The 21234-nt window shown below is 42.2% G+C and overlaps 2 protein-coding genes across 4 annotated transcripts in view; one reads left to right on the forward strand and one right to left on the reverse strand.

Annotated features, from left to right (window-relative positions):
• LOC143368023 (superkiller complex protein 3) overlaps positions 1 to 21234 on the reverse strand; it is a 234958-nt gene that overhangs the window by 33970 nt on the left and 179754 nt on the right. For all 3 annotated transcript variants that reach the window (XM_076810349.1, XM_076810348.1, XM_076810346.1), the window contains one exon: positions 8999 to 9382. In XM_076810349.1, the coding sequence (XP_076666464.1) occupies positions 8999 to 9382 (384 nt within the window). The remainder of the gene's footprint in view (positions 1 to 8998; positions 9383 to 21234) is intronic.
• On the forward strand, positions 19277 to 20721 carry LOC143367915 (uncharacterized). Its single transcript, XM_076810183.1, has 2 exons — positions 19277 to 19464; positions 19542 to 20721. The coding sequence occupies exons 1-2, from the start codon at positions 19277 to 19279 to the stop codon at positions 20254 to 20256; spliced, it is 903 nt and encodes a 300-aa protein (XP_076666298.1). The 3' UTR covers positions 20257 to 20721.

The raw sequence follows: 21234 nt of genomic DNA on the forward strand, positions 1-21234 counted from the left end.
TCCTGGTCATCGGTGGACGAAAAGATTTATGGTAGGGTTGCGCCCCCCAGTGCTCAGCTGATCGCAGGTATACGACACCACCCGAAGGAAAGGATCGCAACGTCAAGTGCGTCCGGGTTAATGTACCGAATATTCACTTCACTGCACGGCCACTAACACTGATCACTTAATTTACTTTTCATGGAACGTGTTATTCCTACGTTATAAAATTGGTGGGCCCGAAAGGGGCCAATTACTGTTAGTTGAGCGGGTGCTTGATGTGACCACCCTCAGCGTCTATGCACGCCTTGCGGCATCATTGACTCCGTTGAGAATAATCTTGACACCAAACGCCGAATCGTACCCTCGCTTGGGGTTGGGATGTGCGGGTATTCCCGTGCAAACGCTCGCACAGTAGCACTTGCGTATCCGTTGTTCCGGGCGTACACCCAGAACATCGCGTAATATTCTTGAGCGGTTAACATTTCTGGGACGAGATTGCTAGCTGACTGACAGGATTTATTCCAAGCAACTTCCTCTACCCCCAAGTAGTTACCCTCGTTCCATTATGAGTTAACTCCTACCAGGAAAAGAGGCATCAGGTAAAAAGACGCCAGCACATTTTCGAAATATACGTGCTTTGCAGAAGTGCAACGAACGACCCATCCTACACTTTCACATAAGTCCGCGTTCCGTCCTTTTACTGCCAATGTACCCGTTGCTTCGAGATAGTCAGCAGACACCACGTGTTTCAGTTCGAAAGGGCTCCAAGACAAGAGAAACAGACAGTCTTCGAGTTGCTATAAAGAAGAAAAGGCATACCATTCCTGTTTTTGTTTTCCAATACCCTGAGTCCACGTCAGCTACGAGGCGGAACCAACTAAGCCAACAATTACCCAAAACATATCGTTCTCTACCGCCGACTCGCAGGACAATACGGTCATAAAAACCACGACCCTGGCGAAATGCTTTAGCCGACTAGCCTGATTAATTTTAAATACGTCTCGCGGAGAGTCATAGGAAGAAAGGAGGTAACTCGCTGACTGCGCGTAGTCCCACCTGCTTCGTCCTTCCTTCCAATTAAAGGCAGGACCCTTATCTCTCGAGTATAAGCACGCGCTCGAATTTCAAAACAAAAGCACGCGTCTGATTGGTCCTAATATAACCAATCTGCCCTGCATCTCTCTGAAGCGGCCACTGCCTTGAAGAAGTCCACTTCACAGCAATATCTCCTCCCCGAAGCCCACCTTCTCTCGCACGGAATACGTCGACGCGTGCTTTTGTTTTGTAATACTAGCGCGTGCTTATATTCGAGAGATAAGGGTTCTGCCTTTAATTGGAACGAGGACAAAGCAGGTGGGACTACGCGCAGTCAGCGAGTTACGCCCTTTCTTTCTGTACCTCTCCGCGAGGTGTATTGATGTTGGATATTACTTTTTAATTGCTAGTTCCCAAAAATTAATCAGCCTGGTCGGCCAAAGCATTTCGCCAGGATCGCCGTTTATGACTGTATTGTCCTGCGAGTCGGCGGTAGAGAACGATTTGTTTTGGGTAATTTGTGGCTTAGCTGGTTCCACCTCGTAGCTGACGTGAACTCAGGGTATTGGAAAACGGAAACTCCCTCATGGTATGACTTTTCTTCTTTATAGCAACTCGAAGACTGTCTGTTTCTCTTGTCTTCGAGCCCTTTCTATCTCGAAGCAACGGGTACATTAGCAGTAAAAGAACGGAGCACGGACTTAGGTGAAAGTGTAGGATGGGTCGTTCGTTGCACATCTGCAAAGAACGTGTGTTTCGAAAATGTGCTGGCTTCTTTTTACGTATAGCCTCTTGTTCTGGTGGGAGTTAACCCATAATGGAACGAGAGAAACTACTTGGGGATAGAGGAAGTTGCTTGGAAAAAATCTTGTCAGTCAGCTAGCAATCTCGTCCCAGAAATGTTCTGCGCTCAAGAATGTTACGCGATGTTCTGGGTGTACGCCCGGAACAACGGGGACGCAAGTGCTACTGTGCGAGCGTTTGCACGGGAATACCCGCACATCCAAACCCCCAACGAGGGTACGATTCGGCGTTTGGCGTCAAGATTATCCTCAACGGAGTCAATGATGCCGCAAGGCGTGCATAGACGCTGAGGGTAGTCACATCGAGCAACTACACAACTAACAGTAATCGGCTCCTTTCAGGGCCACTAATTATATAGCGTAGGAACAACACGTTCCATGAAAATTAAATTAAGTGATCAGTGTTAGTGGCCGTGCAGTGAAGTAAATATTCGGTACATTAACCCGGACGCACTTTACGTTGCGATCCTTACCTTCAGGTGGTGTCGTATACCTGCGATCAGCTGAGCACTGGGCGCAACCCTACCATAAATATTTTCGTCCAACGATGACTAGGATTGGTACAGTAACCCACTTGGTGACACAGGTTTCCGAAAAGGAAGGAGAGAAAGGAAAGGAGTAGTAAGGCTAAGCGGGTTCTAGAGCAGGTCCTCCGATGGGAGCGCGGGGGCGGGGGGAAGTGAGGGTGCGCGGGGGAGCGCGGCGGAGAGAAACATGGGTACGGGGCCTGCGGGGAGAGGAAGACCGGTTGCGCGCGCACGAGCCGCGGAGTGGGGGAAGCCGTAATCGTGGAGGGGATCAATGCGGGCCGAGCCGCCGCGTAGGACCTGGTCTAGAACCCGCTTAGCCTTACTACTACGCAAAAAGCTCTTGTTGGCGACCACTGCTTAGAAGAAAATTATTTGTGACTGTCGGATAAATTCCCATCAAACAAAACAAATTATGGCACAATCATGATTATTTTAAAGTTAAATTCGGGGTGGGGGTTCGATAGACGTTCGATAGATGTTCAAAGTGGTCCGATAGACATTCGATAGATGTTCAAAGTAGTCCGATAGATGTTCAAAGTGGTCCGATAGATGTTCAAAGTGGTACGATAGACGTTCGATAGATGTTCAAAGTGGTACGATCGACGTTCGATAGATGTTCAAAAATATCTCTCCCCTTTTGCCAGAACCGGTTACGCGGGTGCATCGGGCTTTCGTTCAACATAGACAACAACGTGCAGTGAAGGGTCTTACCTCGATAACAAAATCGAAAGAAAGGATCGAAATGATGGTGGAATGTCACATTAACTTGACCGTATTAATGATAATCACGTGGACAATGGTATTAAATTGGCCGCAGTTACTTTTACAATGTGAAATTGGTATCGCGAAGTGATTTAAAAGGAAATTGTTAGAAATTGAAATAAATTTATCTTAAAGTCATTTACAATTTTTTAACTGCCTTCTGTATTTTCCATGCTCCACGAGACTATGCCTCGAAATTTGTGGATCAAATTCCAAGGGATCCCCTCATAAGCGTGTGAAAAGTGTGATCGAGATTATAAACTTGATCGATTAATTGCATCGAAGAAATTGTGTATCAGTAAATATTTGATCCCGAGAGGTTCAGTCAAATGATGAGTGCGAGGAAGAAAAAAGGATAGGATGGCCAGTGAATAATTCGAAGAAGGTGCATAGCAGGAGAGGATGGTCAGCGAAAATGCAGGTGGAGCACAAAGAATGAGGGATGGTCAGTGACGAAGAAGGTGAAGAACAATGTTATCCTACTTTGCAACATATGCAACTTTAGGCATGGGTGACAAATTGTATGATAAAAACTATTTTTGACATTTATCGCGTTTAACCATTGATACCGAGTGAGATTAAATCAGACGGTTGTGTCAATATTATATCGCGGGTTCCTATCATTTAGGGCTCGCCACCACCATCGCCCTCGTGGTCGAGCGACTGGAACTCGCCGCCGCCGTCGCCGTCGCCGCCTTCGCCGCCATCGCAGGTATGTAGTGCATTGTTTTTTGTGTGCTCCATGTTTAATCAGTTTAATGTATCATTGTTATATCATTGTTATATCAACATTTATGTCTATGTGCTAGGATTTTCAGCGCGAGGTGCCGCACCCTCGTATTAGGCGCGGTTTGTCGCGACGGTCTGCAACGGCGACCAATGGCGGAGATATTTATTATACCACCGCAGCTGCCCCCATCGCCCCCCCCCCCTCGCCACCTTCCCCCTTTTTAAAATAGTTTTATATTTTTATATTTATATTTTATATTTATATTTTATATTTATATTTTATATTTATATCTTATATTTATATTTTATATTTATATCTTATATTTATATCTTATATTTATATTTTATATTTATATCTTATATTTATATCTTATATTTATATCTTATATTTATATCTTATATTTATATCTTATATTTATATCTTATTTTATATTCATTTTATATTATTTTCTTTTTATTTGTAACAATATATATATTCTTAAACATATATTATTTCTCCATTTTTATTTACCCGTCTTCCTCCTCGCTACCAAATTTTAAGATTCAACGTTTCTGCTGACACCGCATAAATCTATTTAGTCGAATATTTCATCCGGATAATAATTATTCGTTATTAGTAAAATACCTTATATTCGAATATCTATTACAAAATTATTCAAATAATAGTACCTACGAATACTTTTCATTGTTTCGATTTCCTCTTAGTTTTGTAAAAATGTGTTCACACAATCTATTATTTATGTAATCTGGATAAATTGTTATTTGATTGAAAACTAATTCGGATAAATCCTTATTCGATTAACAATTTATTCGGATAAATTCTTATTCGACTAAAACCATATACGTTTGTGGCGAATAAAAATTTGCCCATCTCTGTTAGGGACTGAACAGACCCAGGCACCAACTACCGTGCTGTTGCCCTAACCGTCTGTTGTGCGACGATTAACATCTAACGAATATTAGCAGAGCTGGTCATTCAACAATTCGATGGAAGACGATGAGTTCGAAGAAGAAAAAAGAGAGGATGGCCCATCAATAATTCGAAGAAGATGTATGCATGGCAGGAGCGGATGGTCAGCGAAAATGCAGGTGAGCGGTACGTTACACGAACGCAACGTTGAATAATTATTGCTATATGTTTTCGTATGTGTGATTATGGAATGTCCACGTGAAATCAGTTCTCTCGTGCTACTGCATCGGTCAGGTCATACGTTACTACAAGAAACGTTTTAAAATTTATTGCATCTGAGTGGATTGCAGTTACATCGAAGACTATCGCATCGAAGTGTTATTGTAAGCGAGATCGCTTTGAAGGATATCGTCCGCCTTCCAATACACACGAAATACATCGATTAATACCGTAAGTTTCCATTGCCATATTTTTAGTGAATCGTTGTGTTGGGTGGATTAGCAACTTTTGAGTGTTGAAAGAAAAAATCGGTTTCAGATTATGTCTCTACCCGTGGATTTGAATCGGGAAGTTGCCGCTGCGATCCCCAGTCACGCATCCCACCCCAAAATATATGTGACGTGCCGGGATGTCGCTGTGCAATGCGAAGAAATTCGAGATGGTGAATTTCATGCGGCAGAAGTTCTTTACTATGAAGATGTTTATTTGAAGGTGTTTTATAATGGCAACTGCGAAAACGACTACATACCGCCTGGGGAATACGGGAACATGTATTATTGGCTAGGTATGCATAGGCGAACTTCATTCATCGTAGGTGATTATATTGATGAGGATGATGTGGCTGCTTCGGCCTGGGAGAAGGCCCCACAATTCTTTGTATGGCGGAAATGTACTAATGCGGAACAAATAGACTATATCGCAGTTAATGATAATGCGATATCGGGGATTGGCGTTCGTGATAATGCAGTTCAGGTGGACGAGTCTGATTTTAATACGACTACGCCCAGAAGGTGAGGATGGTCAGCGAAAATGCAGGTGGCCTGTGATGAAGACGGCGAAGAACAAAGGTATCCTACTTTGCAAAGCTATGCAACTTTAGGCATGGGCGCACATGTGGGAGCTTGGAGATGCAGCGAGACCAGTTGTCTTCAAATCGTGGTCAACGTGCACTCACTTTGACAGTTCTTTGAAACACTTTTTTCATTTTTTTGTGTTACGTGAAATTGCTTTGAAGAAGATTGCTTTTGAAGGATATTATCAATCATTCAACGCATGGAAATACAATCGATTAATACCGTAAGTTTCCATTATCATATTTTGGTGAATCGTTGTGTTAGTAACTTTGAGAATTATAAGAAAAATCGGTTTCAGATTATGTCATTGCCCATGAATTTGAAACGTCCGGCTACCGCTACGATCACCGCTGCTGCGGCAGTTATCCATTCATCCAGCCCGAAAATGTATGTGGCCTGTCGAAATGTTGCGGTTCAAACCGAAGCAATTCGATGTGCAGAACTTTATGAGGCGGAAGCTAATCAGGATGGCGACATTTTTTTAAAAGTTTTTAAAAAATGCGATAATCCAATACACGACTACTTCGAGGATGATGAGGAATATTGGGTGCATCGATATGAACAACAAACGTTTTTAGGCGATTTCGATGATGATGATAATGTACAAATAACTATATCTCGAAATAATCATGCGTATCATCCAAAGAGTGTGGCTTGGCGAAACGTCAAAGCGGAAAATATTGATTTTGATACCTATAGGAATAAAGTATCGGGGCTTCGGGCTAGTGTTGTTGCAGTTCAAACTCGTGCAAGTTCCTATGGATTTACCATTAACAAATCTATTTGCTGATGATGTGATCGGGTGGGATAATTAAGCCAAATAAATTTTAATTATGTTTTTTTATATTCTATATTATTCCTTCATATTATTCTTTCATATTATTATTTGTAACAATATATATTTCTTAAACATATATTATTTCTCAATTTTATTTACCCATGTTCCTCCTCTCACCGCCTAATTTTTAAGATTCGCCGTTTCAATAATTATTATTTCTCTGCGTTGGGAAAAAAGATTTCTGCTGACGCTGCATAATTCTATTTCGTTCTTCGCGCCGCCAAGTGACATCACACTGCACGGCCGCTCCACAGGAGTCGAATTACGCGAGATCGCGCGAAACGCTGCGACGTTAAATCGGAACGCATTGAAATACTGTTAGCTTTAGAATGCATGCGATTCTATCCCCTATGTAGTGGTGTCTCTTTCCCTCCTAGAATTTTAACTTTAAGGTAATGTTCCGTCTCTTTCCCTCGAAGACGCGGTGTCGAAAAACGCCGATCTTTCCCGACATCGTCCGAAACAATTTCTGATACATATTGGTTTGGAAAAAAATTTCTAGGACAGTCCCCACCCTGGGTTAGGTTTGAAAAAATTTTCGGGTGGGCCAAGTTCTGAAAGAGATTTTTTTCGGGGGTCAATGCCTCCCTCTGAAAAATTTCCAACGGTGGGCCAGGTCTGGAGAGGCCTCCGCGGCGGCTCGGCCCGGACTGATCCCCTCCACGATTACGGCTTCCCCCACTCCGCGGCTCGTGCACGCGCAACCGGTCTTCCTCTCCCCGCAGGCCCCGTGCCCATGTTTCTCTCCGCCGCGCTCCCCTCGGAGGACCTGGTCTAGAACCCGCTTAGCCTTACTACTGAAAGGAATGTCCGAAAGGGTGAGTTTTATTTAATTTATTAGTGATTATTAAGTATAGAAATAAGTTCTGTTCGATTTTAGGGTTTAATAACAGTTTGATTTAAAAAATATGAAAACAACTCAATCATCGAAATAATTTCCATTATTGTTAATTACCTTTTGCCATTTTTCTGGTTGCTTACGAATATCACTGCGATAGAAATTCGTCAATCCAGTCTGAAAGAATTTATTCATACACCTAATATTATTTTTTAAATTTAGTTATGTTGGCCGTGATTAAACTACGGATTTTTACCTCAATAACGAATTATGATCACTTGTACATTTTATGTTATATTACCTTTTCGTTTATGCCTTATTTGAAAATGAAATTTGCGTACTTCTTGTCCTCTCACTTCAAACAATTATTATTTAAGATTCCGCTTTAAAATAAAACTGTGCAACGCGGTTTCCTTCGGTGCATGCCGACTTGCTTGTTCATACCTTCGTAGTACAAGCGCAGCCGCCTGCCGCGTAGCCAACGCTACAACTGGAGCTCGAGCGGAAGGCGCGCGCTCTGATTGGTCGGGGGTTTTTGTTAATATCTCGTTAACGAAGCTTCGGACAATATTTTCGCTAAGGAAAAAGTTGTTTCAAATCACGCCCTGAGTCACCCCTTTCGAGGAACTCCGACATTTTTGGGACACCCTGTATGTATATGTTTATGTATTTTAGATTGCAAGGGAGTTATTGTAAATTATTAATACTAAGACATTTATTTTTTTTTCGGTTTCGCAGCGCCAAGTATTTTGAATAAAATATTTATTTGTATAAAAATATATCTGCTTAATATTATTTAATAATACATTTTTTCTTTTTATAAATAGCCATTGTTATAACTGGCGCAAATTTTTTGTATATCATTAATTTTGTAAAGCTATTAATTTACGACAATGTTTTTAAATTGGATCCTTTTTAATTGGTTAATTAAAGCACCGTTAGAAAGCGCAGTTAGAAAGCACCTTTATGTACTTGCAGCTCATTTTGATTTCACATCTTTTTTTACATTGTATATTTTCTTTTTTTTCTGATTTATATTATTATCTTCTATTTTTTTCTGGTTGTATATTTTCTTCTATTTTTTTTGCGATTTATATTATTATCTTCTTTTTTTGTGATTTATTTGTTTCATGTACTTGGCGTAATTTTTTTACTTTTTTGAAGTTTTTTTTATGGGGATCTAGTCTACTTGCGTGCGCGCAGGAACGATTTATAGTGCGCTCGACTTTTTCGGCTGTAAAATCCTTAATTTTGTGAATTTTAACATAAACCAAACGGCAGTTTACTCGGGAAGGATGGTACTTTCGAAAAATGCAAAAACAAAATCGAATATCTGACTGCCTAGTCCACTTAAGTAAAACTTTACCGACAAAACTGATTCCTCGGAAAGGTCTTACCAATTTGAAGGGACATTATTCAAAACTTTCCGTCACTCAAAATGTTAAACACTATTACTTGATTAGCTTAATTGGATTAAAAAGGAAAACATATTACTTACCAGGATGCCTGAAAGTTGCTTTGGAAAGAATAGCAACAGCACTCTTAGTATTATTTCCAATTAAGTGAAAATAGGCTGATAAGTTTGCAACATGTAGACCATATTCGGGATTATTTTCATATGGTTTTAGTTCATTGAGTACCAACGTAGTTAAATTTAAATCTCCATGCAATATTCCTAATGATGCCGCTGCCAAAAAAGCAGCTATAATTGGTGGCTGCACTTGAATACATTGAAAAAGTAAGGTCTTAGCATCGTTTACTCCTTGAAAAGTATAAGCTATAGCGGCCATTGCACACAATGTGTAAGCTTTTTCTATTTCGGTATTTGCAAACAAACGAAGCGCAGCTTCATATGCAGCATACGAGTCTTCATACTGTGCATCTAGAATTAAACAATTGCAAATGAAATAAAATGACCAAAAATTCAATTAAATCACTAATTACAATTAATCTATGGAATAGCTACAGAAATTTGGCCAACACCATGATGGACTTTTACAGTTACTTGTGAATAACGACAAAATCTGAAGCGAATATGCGCTTTCACGAGTCACATCACTTGTAACGCTGGCAGAATTACTTAAAAAATGCTAATTTTTCATTACTCGCAGCTGACATAAATTGGAATCGAAAAATTCTATGCCGACAAGACTCGGAAATAAGATGTATTTAACCATTGCGATTGCAGTTCGTATAAAGCAGTTAACTGCTGTTAACTGTTTGCATGTAAACGGAGGTGGACATTATCTAAATAAAAAATTGTTTAACGAATCGAATAAAAGATATTTTATCTGTATCTGCTGTCAAGTAAAGATATCCCGAGTTATCTTTATTCGAAGCGCTACGGATAAATCAGTTTATTCGATGGGAGATCATCTGACAGCTACAGATATTTTCTTGATTCGAAGGTCTTTCCATCTTTCGCTTCAAATAATTTTTTCAATTTTATATGTATCTTATTTTAATGTTATTTGAAGCTCAAATAACTTCGGCGAGGGCCTTTATTCGAAGGGATGACTCCTCGAGCCACGATCCTTCGGGCAGTGATGTCATATCGATTCAATGAAGATTAAAGAATTTAATTTTTCGCGTAAGCTGCGAATCATCGCCTGAGTGACTCAGCGAAGATAAAACAACATTGCGCGGTCGAACGTGAAATGTATTCACTAAAGCATATTAAAAAATTCTTTATCCTTCATGGAATCGATATGGCAGTGACATCAATGAATTCCTGGTGATCTACCGATTAAAAGCATGCCACATGTCATGTAAATAGGATTACTTTTAACGAAGTTAGCTTTACATTATGAAAATCAATTTTGTTGGCGGGATTGCCCCATTGGCGAATCACCCTGTATGTATATGTTTGGAAAGAATCATAAAGTGCAGTTACATTAGACGTTAATAAAATCATGCACAATTCATTGATTTTACCTAGTTGACCAATCCATTTACTTTTTAATTGATTGATGCGAAACTTTGGTTAAATGCATCGCAAGACAGAGCCAATATTGTCGGGTATTGTCAACGTTGCAGGTGAATGCGTGTCGCTTCATATGATTGTTTCCAAACATTTTTATGTATAAGTAGTGTCCGTTAAGTTGATCCAAAATCATCCTCACTGCCATTTTGTTTTTACTTAGGACATAGGATCTTTCGAAAGCGCGCGCTCGGCACCCGAGAACAACACAAGCATAATAAGATATTTAGAACGGGCCCTGTGTTTTCCAGGTGAAAATGATACCCAACATAATTTGGACTATAATTCACGATATTACACATAAAATTAATTTGCAAAATTGAAAGCTACCTTCGTTAAGAGTAGTCCGAATTATATTATTTTCTGTCAATTTAATCGGGAGAATGTCAGGAATCATTTGGTGTTACTTTCATCTCGATATCGAGTTCATTTCACATCGAGTTGGCAATCGGCTGTTACTGTGTACAGTAAGGGTGGACCTTATTTTTCGACCATCAGATTTTTTTGCTCTCACCCCCCAGAATTGTGGCACTTGTTGGGAAACTGATCTGGAAAAATTCAGGTCAATTGGACCATAAGAAAACGAAGTGCATCGAAATTGAAATTTTTTAATTTTTTAAAACTTGACATAAATATACATTATGACATATCGTTAAATTTGTAGTTTTTTTCTTTAAGAATACATACACAGCATATACGATTGTTAACAAAAAACATCTGTGACTTTGAAAACTCGAAAGAGCGACCTTGAAAAAAAGTTCCCACCGTTATATTCGCCTGTTTATATACTACGACTTTTTTCTGAAATGTTATTCCATATATCCATAAATGATGGGAGATATTAAACATTTTTTATTTTCATTAAAACGCTGCATCGTACAGAAGAAAAGCAGTTCCAAGACCGAAAACAAGTGATTATAGATATTATGTAAATTACGAATACAAATGTAATCAAAGAATTGCGTCCTAGATCGGCTCATGGACTCGTCAATAGGGCCCAGCACATCCTGTCTCAATTCCCGATACAACGTCTTAATACGCTCACCTTGAATGTATGCTATCATTGAAATTGCTAAATTATGGAAACCCCAAGCGTTTCGTCCCAGGGACGTTAACAATCATAATGTATATTTATATTAAGTTTTAAAAAATTCGAAACATTCAAATTCGATGCGTTTCGTTTTTCCCGTGTTCCAATCGGCCTGAAATTTTGTCCAGATCATTTTTCCAACAAGTGTCGCAATTCGGGAGGGGGGAGGGGGGGGGGGGACTAAAAAGTCTCACAAAATAATTTTCGTCAAGTGTAGCTAAGATCCACTCTAGTGTGCAGACGTGTCTTGATTTAGCTCGCCTGGTGTTGTTGTTCCTTGCATAACGTTTCAAGGCGTGGCGTTAACGCGAGTTACAGGAATCTGAGATCGGTTTGAGTGGTGTGCAATAAAGAAATACATTTCATGAACCAGAATTCTTCTTAACAGTGTTTATTCAAGAAAAACACATTCTATGTATAACTAATTAACAGAATTGATGAATTTTTTAATCGATATAAAAGTATATAAATGATAGTGACGTAAAATATAATATAATGACGCTTTTGGTCGAAATGGGATCAATCGAAATTGCGATTAGGTAGGTACAAAAGAATATTGATTTGATCGATCTTGCTTATGACACAGAGTCGGTATAATAGAACCTTACTTATCTAAACGGACGGTAACTCTATGGGTTGATAGAAACGAAAATAGAAGTAACGCTGTGACTGGTGACGCCTTCGGCTTAGTGGCTTCCAGGTACCTAGGACTGATTAAAGCTATCCAAGATATTCGCTTCCACGTTGGTTATGAGCTGGTAAAAGCTTCCAAGTATAATGATATTGTATGGATCTAAGAGTTTGTCAAAGCTTTTCAAGATAATGGTTCAGAAATAGCTTACGAGCTGGTTGAAGCTCTCTAAGACAATAATTTTGAAATTGCTAAGGACCTGGTTGAAACTTCCTAAGACAATAATTTGTAATTTACTTAGGAGCTCGTTGAAGCTTCCGAAGACAATAATTTGGTGTTGGGCGAGGGAGAGTTCGCGCGTGCGGCCACGAGTGCGCGCCCCTGCACCAGCACGCACATCTTGCGTGTACGGGCGTGCACGAGGAGTACCAACCCGACACGGTAGAACAGACGCCGTTCTAACCTATGTATTTCTATTAACGTAACAATATACCACTAGTATTGTCGGAATTGTGTGTCTCATTACATTCCCATACAACGCGTGGGCATAACATTTGGAAATCCCAGGATCAAGAGGTTTGATGCTGTCTCGATTTTGGATAACTTCCATACAGAGCACTGTCGTCAGTCGGGTCCGTATTTATACACATTTGATCGTTTAGGGGCGCACCAATCGGGGTTTACATCTGCTATTTTATGTCGATATTCAAGAATATTTCATCATCCTTGCGTTGTCCTAAAAAGATATTTCATCATCCTTCGACTTTCCCGCTCCTATCATCGATCCTTGTTGGAGACGATCAGTCACGCGTCGGCTTATACCTGTCCACTCTTCGTCGTGCGTTACGCTTAAAGTTCAGGACTTGGTTTTATTTCTTGTTTATTGCTCCGGATTTGTGCGTTATGTCGCCGCGGCCCAATAAAGTTTATAAAGGATGCAGGGCTCTTGTTGTTAAATCCACTGTCCTGTGCCAGCTGTGGAGTGAGTTCTTCCCCATCCTGGCTGCCTTCGTCACCCGTGGAAAGTCGGCATTCTTCTGGATTGCGTGGTGAACACAGGAGCTGGGTCTCCCTCGGCCATGCCCAATGCCGCTGGTGTCGTTCTTGGGAGCTCGAAACTCGACGAGGACTCCTCCTCAAATGATGCCTTGTTTAGCTCAATTCAACAGCTTCTAAGCTCGGGGTTCACAATTTTCGCGAAGTATTCAGGAGAGAATACAAAGAGGAGTTCGTCAATTTTCGGGGCGTAATGCTGTGGGAATACAAAACCCAATTCGACAAGCTTAGTACATCTATCGGAGCTCTTCCTGGTCGAGTGGACGCCATCGAGGCCAGGATCAGGGAGACTTGGACACGGGTACAACATCTGACGGTTCGGAAGTGATTCCAGGCGGCTGTTGTGGAAGTTCAGGAAGGAATAGCAGGGAGAATAGTATAATGATATTTAATATTGGTGCATCCTCTGCGTCAGTGGATTCAAACACACCACAGAGCCCTGCAATGGGCGGGTATATAGCGGGTCAACCTGCCCGTTACCCAGCCGTCTTCCGGCGGATGAGTTGGGTCATCGTTGATTCCTATCTGCCCGAGTAGTCATGACGTCACCACGCGTATACAATACTCTCGAACGCCTCGGGCGCTTCGGGTGGATAGCCGCATTGAAATACAGTCGGGTGACGGATGGATCAAACCCGCTCGTTGCAGGGCTCTGCACACCAACCGACAACGTCGACCGTGTCAAGGTGTCTGCGACTCAAATGCGGTGGGTCCCAACTGTTACGACAATATGGTCGTCAAGAAGATTACTAAGAAGAGCTCGGATAAAGTCCCACCTGTTAAGGTTACGTTGCCCTCGGACATACTTGCTCGCACCATAATTTGCCTGAAGAATAACTACAAGGGCGCTACTAAGATTTCGATGGAATATACGGAGTGGCATAGGAATCACTTTAAGGCCCTGCAGGAACGTCTTCGCGCCTCTGATGACCGTTTCTTGACCATTAGGTTTAAATATGACACTCCGATGATTGTGCGGCGGGAATGAGGATCGGTCCCCAAAAACCTTGTGTAGCCCCTCTAGATTATTATCAGAATGTAGTAAGAGGAGAATTCGACACCTTTTTGGCTAGCCTATTTATCCTAATTTATTACTACTATTTATATTCATTTATCACTAACTATACAGTGCGTCAGGCACAAGCGAGTTCGGGAGGAAACAAAGAAATTGCAAGCGCAGATAGAAAAGAACGTGCTGCCCTAGAATCACGTTTTGTTGAACTGTAAAAACCAAAACCAGAGATCGGCGCTTCGTGCTGCTCGACCGAGCGTCGGCCCAGCGCCGCTCGCGCCTCTGGTGGCCAGAGCCGTTGCTAATGCGACGAGCCGCCACAATTTCTATCCGCCCGAGACGTCCTAAAAGTCACCAGTCACGGGTAAGAACGAGTAACAGTGTGGGCAAGGGTGAGTCAGATACGCGGGGTGACATCATGAGTCATGATTCATGACTGCTTCGGGTGTTTCAGCCGTCTCGGGCGCCTCAAGCGTCTCGGGCGGATAGTAATCAGCGCTGACCCGACTTACGACGGCTGGGTAACGGGCGGGTTGACCCGCGATATACCCGCCCGTTGCAGAGCTCTGTCCCAGATGCGTATGTCACAAAAAGGCGACGAGATTCCCGATATCGGGAGTGAACTGTGATTTTGGTCTGAGTTAAATTCGTCTTTAAAGTCGTAATCGTGTACCAACAGATATAATATAGCATTCCAATTTTAAAAAAAAACTTGATCTTCGTATATCATTAACCCCTCCCACCAGAATAAAACTATTGCTACTATACACCGGCCCCCACAAAACTATGAAACTTTTGTAGGAAACATTTTTAAGAAATTTTCAATATAGCAGAAATATTCCAGATATAGTATCCGCAAAGATATAGGGAGGTCGTAAATTAAACACTCGAACAGCGCGGTTCTTTGAGGCCCCGGCACCCAGAGCCGTACCTAAGAATATCAGTAGGAATTGAGTCTCAGGCCACATGCCCAGAACTCTGAGGCCGGCCCTGAGTGAGGCCGCAGCCTCTTATCTGCCCATAAATCTGTCAATTCGCTCGTTTCGACTCTCGAAACATGTAAACAGTTACGCGCTACCACTTTTACGGCCTCCTTATATCTTTGCGGGTACTATAATAAAGTTTGATGAAACACTCTGTATACATTCCTGTGATCTTTTTTCTGCAAATGCTTATATGTATGTACATTCAAGTTATATTATGAAGTTGTAAAATACTTCTTCTTTTACTTGAATCATTTAATTCTTTGATACAAGCGTATCGATTCAAGCCATCTTCTTCCGAGTAATAGTGTTAAGTATTTTTCTTTACATGACCATTATTACGGGTGTGGAGTATGTACATTAGGGTACCTTATTTTTCGACTTTCAATTTTTTCTGGACACCCCGCAGAATTGTGCCATTGGGGGAAAAATAATGTGTGCAAAATTTGAAATCGATCGGAGGACGGGAATCCGTGCCTCATCGCATTTGAATTTTTTTTTTATTTTTGTAATTCGTTTTTCTCCATTGATCGGCACTTGGGGGTGTCATTAAACCTTCCGCGGACTGTGACAGGGCCTAAACAAGGGAGGCTCGGGGCGACTGCGTTGCTAACGGGCATTCTTGAATGTATCGTTCTCGACGACGCATCGCTGCTTCTTCGTGAAATACAATGTTACAAAACGATATATTCGCTTTTCATTCACTTATACTTTTCAAATCTCTCACAATAGTACCTATATCCTGAGCATTTAGTGAACTAAATTCGAAAATTCGAATAAAAAAATGCAAACCCGATGAGTAGTAAGACAAGGGGGATTCTAATTCAAATTTGAGTTTCAAGGTCATGATCATGACCTTGAAACTCAAATTTGAAAATTTGTTTTTTTGTCGGCGGGCTGGCGGCGGATGACGTCATAGAGATGGCGGAGTGGTGGGGGGTATCATCGAGGAGGAGGAGGAGGAGGAACCGCGGGGTGACGGTGCGGGGGTATCATCGAGGAGCAGGAGGAGGAGGAGGAACCGCGGGGTGACGGTGCGCTACTCTGGAGCGTGGTACAGACTGTCGGTAAGGAAGGTGCTACTCTGGAGCGTGGTACAACAGACTGTCGGTAAGGAAGGAAATATTAATTTTATGATATTAATATAAATGAAGAAACTTCTCGGGGCGACGGGGCTCGAACCCAAGACCTCCGCGGTACGAGTCAGCCGCCTAACCAACTCCCCCAAACGCCGTCTCTGACATTAGTCTTTTCCGAATGGTACATATAGCGAAACCAACGGAGCGTCACATATGTGACACGCACACACACAACGTCGACGTATAATAATTTATTTTTATGAGAAATTTTATCAGAAATTGTTTCGAACGATGTCGGGAAAGATCGGCGTTTCTCGACACCGCGTCTTCGAGGGAAAGAGACGGAGCATTACTTTAAAGTTAAAATTCTAGGAGGGAAAGAGACACCACTACATAGGGGATAGAATCGCATGCATTCTAAAGCTAACAGTATTTCAAAGCGTTCCGATTTAACGTCGCTGCGTATCGCGCGATCTCGCGTAATTCGACTCCTCTGGAGCAGCCGTGCAGGGTGATGTCACTTGGCGGCGCGAAGAATGAAATGTAACACAGAAACGCGGAATCTTAAAATTAGATGACGGGGAGAATGATGGATGAATGAAATGGTACAAATCATAAAAGAATATAATTTAACATTTTTTACTACGAGCATCATGCACAATATGATTGATTGCACATGCTAACAATTCACAATCAATCAATGAATGCTGTTCGAAGTGTTCGCTTTCAGAAATTAATTTTACATAATCTGTTGGCGCGGTAGCGCTACGTAGAACGTCTACGAAAGTGGCATATTTACTGCTTACAGAGTACATATTTTCAGTTAGCCACGTATACATATGTTCAATGCAATGATTGTACGCGAATAATTTACACATCGTGGCTTCAGTCATATATATGACAACGCGATTATCGGTGATTTTAATAAGTTGATCATCATGCATACGCGTGAACTCTAGTCGTAAATGATCAATTATAATGTGAGTTTGGGGCGATGTTGCGTTGCTGCGTAATCGTTGGAGTATGTCCACCTCGTTTTGTAGCAGGAGCTTCCACGTAGACATTGAAAAGCTTAACTCGCTGCCTTTATTGTCGGCTATGGCGATCTCAACGTGACACAAATCCATACCAATGCGAATTCCTATAGTTAGACGTTTATAAGCTGTTGCAGTCAGTGGATAATCACGCCCCAGGATCCGTACGATTGATGGTTTCGATGTTTTCATCGTTTTTAGCGATACGGATCCAGAACTGTAAGAAACAAGTACATGAAATTGATACTTCGGTCGTTTTGCGTTTACAGTGAATGAAGTAAATGAAAAGTGTATAGTAACGTGTACATACCTCCTATTGGATTGTTGATGATGATGTAGTTGTTGCTGCTGTTGTTCACATTTATTTGGAAACCCACCATCGTTGCCGGCTGCGCAGGATGAATCGTTTAAGCTGTGTTTGTACATTTTGATGTGCACTATATTTTTTACGGAGTACCGTCTGTTCCGTCAAAGTCACTGAGGCTACTGAGCGATTGATGGAATAGCGTCCAAGAGTTCGGCTTAAATAGAGGTGCAATTGCCTCCCCCACCACAGCATTTTATTTTAAAGCTACCAATTTTTCCATAATGTTTTCCAATCTTAACATCGCAGCATATCGCGCGATTGTATGTAATTTGAGCCCCACCTTCAAGGATAAAAGTCTCGACACGTGTTGAATGTAATATAATATCTGTGAAAGCGCCGAATCTTAGAATTATGCGGCGTCAGCAGAAACTGTGTCAGATGATTTTGCGCGCTAATTCGTCATACGCGCGAATCATAGAAAGAATTATGCTGTATCGGTAGAAACTGCACAGAACCATGCTGGGACGGATCGTCGTTTTTGCATGCGGTGCATTCGAGGGAGGGGGTACGCCAAAAGAGTTAGGCAGAGATACCAAACCATGGTATCAGTCTTAAAAAGCGCACTCTAAACTGCACAAAGCCTCAAATCGTTGCAACGTGTTGCGAGGAAAAGACATATTTCATTTACAACCATGGGAGAATTCGCGCAAGTAGAACGCCAATTGTTGGATCAATCTGCGCGATTGATTTCACAGGAAGAATACCTCGCGTGGGAAGAACGGTGCAACGAGTGCATCGAATCGTTGGAAGAACACAGCCGAGTGAAACGCCCGCGATTATCGATCGGTGTTCAGCAATCGCTGGTTGCTCGTATCGCTCATCTCGAAGGACTAAAATATTCGTTGCGCGGACGTTTCGTGCATGAAGGTGCTGGACATTCGAGCACAGGACTTTTGTGGCGCGAAATAGGCACTGCGTTCGATACCCGCGTATTAACTGGTGCAGTGTTAAATTCGAACTATATCGAGCCGCGCAACTTCCTCGAGGATGCGGGGACCATTGTGCTGGAGTATGTACGAGGCGCCTTGAGGAAACATCAGAACCTCAAAGTGAACACTGTGTTCAACGGCGAATTTGTGGCGGGGGACAAACATGCTTGCAAAAGCATCAATACCCGGAACTGCGAACTCTTCGGTACATGTGATCTACAGGAGTGGTACCAACGATGCGTCATCGAACCCACCCTGGCATCGTTGGAAGAGTTTCAGGAACGCGATAGTGGATGGGCATTGATGAGGATTCTCAACCTAACCGTCAACGTTAATAAGTACAATCCGCTGCGCGCAGGGTGCCACTTCAAGTTGCCACGGGAAATATTGATGAAGAAAGCGACAATTAGCGTGCGATCCGAGGATAACGCCTGCTTCGCGCGGGCAGTGGTCGCAGCTCTCCATCCCGCCGAAAGAAACCCTCATCGACCAAGTTCATATCCACATTATACATTGGTGCTAAATCTCCAAGACATTGAGTTTCCAATGTCCCTAGAGCAGCTTGGGAAGTTTGAGCGGCAGAACGGCATCTCCGTCAACGTGTACACCTTCGGGATGGAGAAAGGATCGACGGTCTTTCCGCTGCGTCTCACCAGCCAAAAGAGAGATCGACACGTCAATCTGCTCTACACGCCGAATCATGAGCACGGCGATGTAGGGCACTTTGTGCTGATCAAGGACTTATCCCGACTGGTGAGCATGCAGTTGAGCAGGCACAGAGAAAAAAAATTCATCTGCGATCGGTATGTACATAAACTTATGAAACGTTGAAAAATATCGTTGAAAAAAATTAAGTAAAAAAATTTTTGATTTTTTGCAGATGCATGCACTACTTTGGATCTGCCGAGAAGTTGGAGGCGCATTCGCTGGACTGCGGGCAAATGAATGATTGCGCCATCCTGTTGCCCAGCGTAGGAAACAATCTGCTCAAATTCAGCAACCACTGTATGAAGGAGCGGCTCCCCTTCGTGGTGTACGCCGATCTTGAGTGCATCATTGAAAAAACAGAGGACAATCACCGAATGGGTGAAATGGATAGTAAATTGCGCGCGTATCAACACCATAAAGTGCACAGCATTGCATATTATATGCATTGCTCGTACGATACATCACTGTCGACGTATCGATGTCGCCGCGACGCGGATTGTGTTTCATGGTTCGTCAACGAACTGGAAAATTTTGCAAACTTCGCCAAACCCATTCTGACCAACAATGTTCCCATGCTTGATTTAACTCCCGAACAATGGGCGACATTTCGCGATGCAACACACTGTCATATTTGTGAAGAACCATTCAAGGCTGAAGATGTACGAGTTCGCGATCATTGCCATCTATCCGGACGCTTTAGAGGCCCAGCACATTCGGAGTGCAATTTAAATTATAAAAATGCGTTTTACATCCCCATAGTTTTCCATAATTTATCCGGCTGCGATTCGCATTTCATTATCGAGGAAATAGCTACCGCTTTCGAAGGCAGCATTGACGTATTACCCATAACGAAAGAAAAGTACATTTCATTCACAAAAAAATGTTGAAGATACGGCTGACTCAGACTCGCGAAAATGTATTAAATTGCGATTCATCGATTCATACAAATTTCTCAATACCAGTCTCGACAAATTAGCATCTTTTCTTAGCGCGGATAAATTAAAAATTTTACGATCCGAATTTGAAACATTATCCATCGAAGATTTCAATTTATTGACGCGAAAGGGTGTATTTCCATACGAATACCTTGATTGCGCGAACAAGCTGCAGGATCCATGCTTACCACAGCGCGAGTCATTCTACAGTTCGTTAACGGGTGAGACTGTATCCAAGAGCGATTACGCGCACGCCGAGATTGTCTGGCAGCGTTTCAGGATTAGAACTTTGGGCGAATACAGCGACTTGTATTTGAAAACAGATGTCTTGTTATTGGCAGATATTTTTGAAAATTTTCGCGAAAGTTGTATCAAGAGTTACGGATTAGATTCAGCGCATTATTATACTTTACCTGGCTTTACGTGGGATGCCATGCTAAAACATACCAAAATTACATTCGAATTGCTCACAGACATTGATATGGTCATGTTTATCGAACGCGGTATACGTGGCGGCTTAAGCCAATGTTCCGGAAGATACGTACACGCCAATAACAAGTACATGTCATCTTACAACCCATCGGAACAGTCATCGTACTTGATGTACTTTGACGTGAACAACTTGTACGGATGGGCAATGTGCCAGCCCCTACCATACGCCAAATTTCAATGGGTCGAAGATGTCGCAAATTTTGACGTGTCTTCGATCGCTGTCGATTCGCCCACGGGATACATTCTCGAGGTAGATCTGGAATACCCGCAACGTCTGCACGACGCTCACGCCGATCTACCGTTCTGCCCGACGCGTGCCAAACCACCTGGCAGCAGACAGGACAAGTTACTCGCGACGGTATACGATAAGCAGTGTTACGTTATCCATTATCGCAACCTGCAGCAGTGCACGAGTCACGGTCTTCGTATTACAAAGAT

This window comes from Andrena cerasifolii, chromosome 4 (assembly GCF_050908995.1).
Source record: "Andrena cerasifolii isolate SP2316 chromosome 4, iyAndCera1_principal, whole genome shotgun sequence".
Classification (NCBI taxonomy): Eukaryota; Metazoa; Arthropoda; class Insecta; order Hymenoptera; family Andrenidae; genus Andrena; species Andrena cerasifolii.

Bases quoted from the DNA above. Each gene is read 5' to 3' on its own strand.
- LOC143367915 (XM_076810183.1), top strand. From the start codon at position 19,277: ATGGAGAAAGGATCGACGGTCTTTCCGCTGCGTCTCACCAGCCAAAAG. The intron at 19,465-19,541 runs GTATGTACATAA...GATTTTTTGCAG, and splicing joins AAAAAATTCATCTGCGATCG to ATGCATGCACTACTTTGGAT.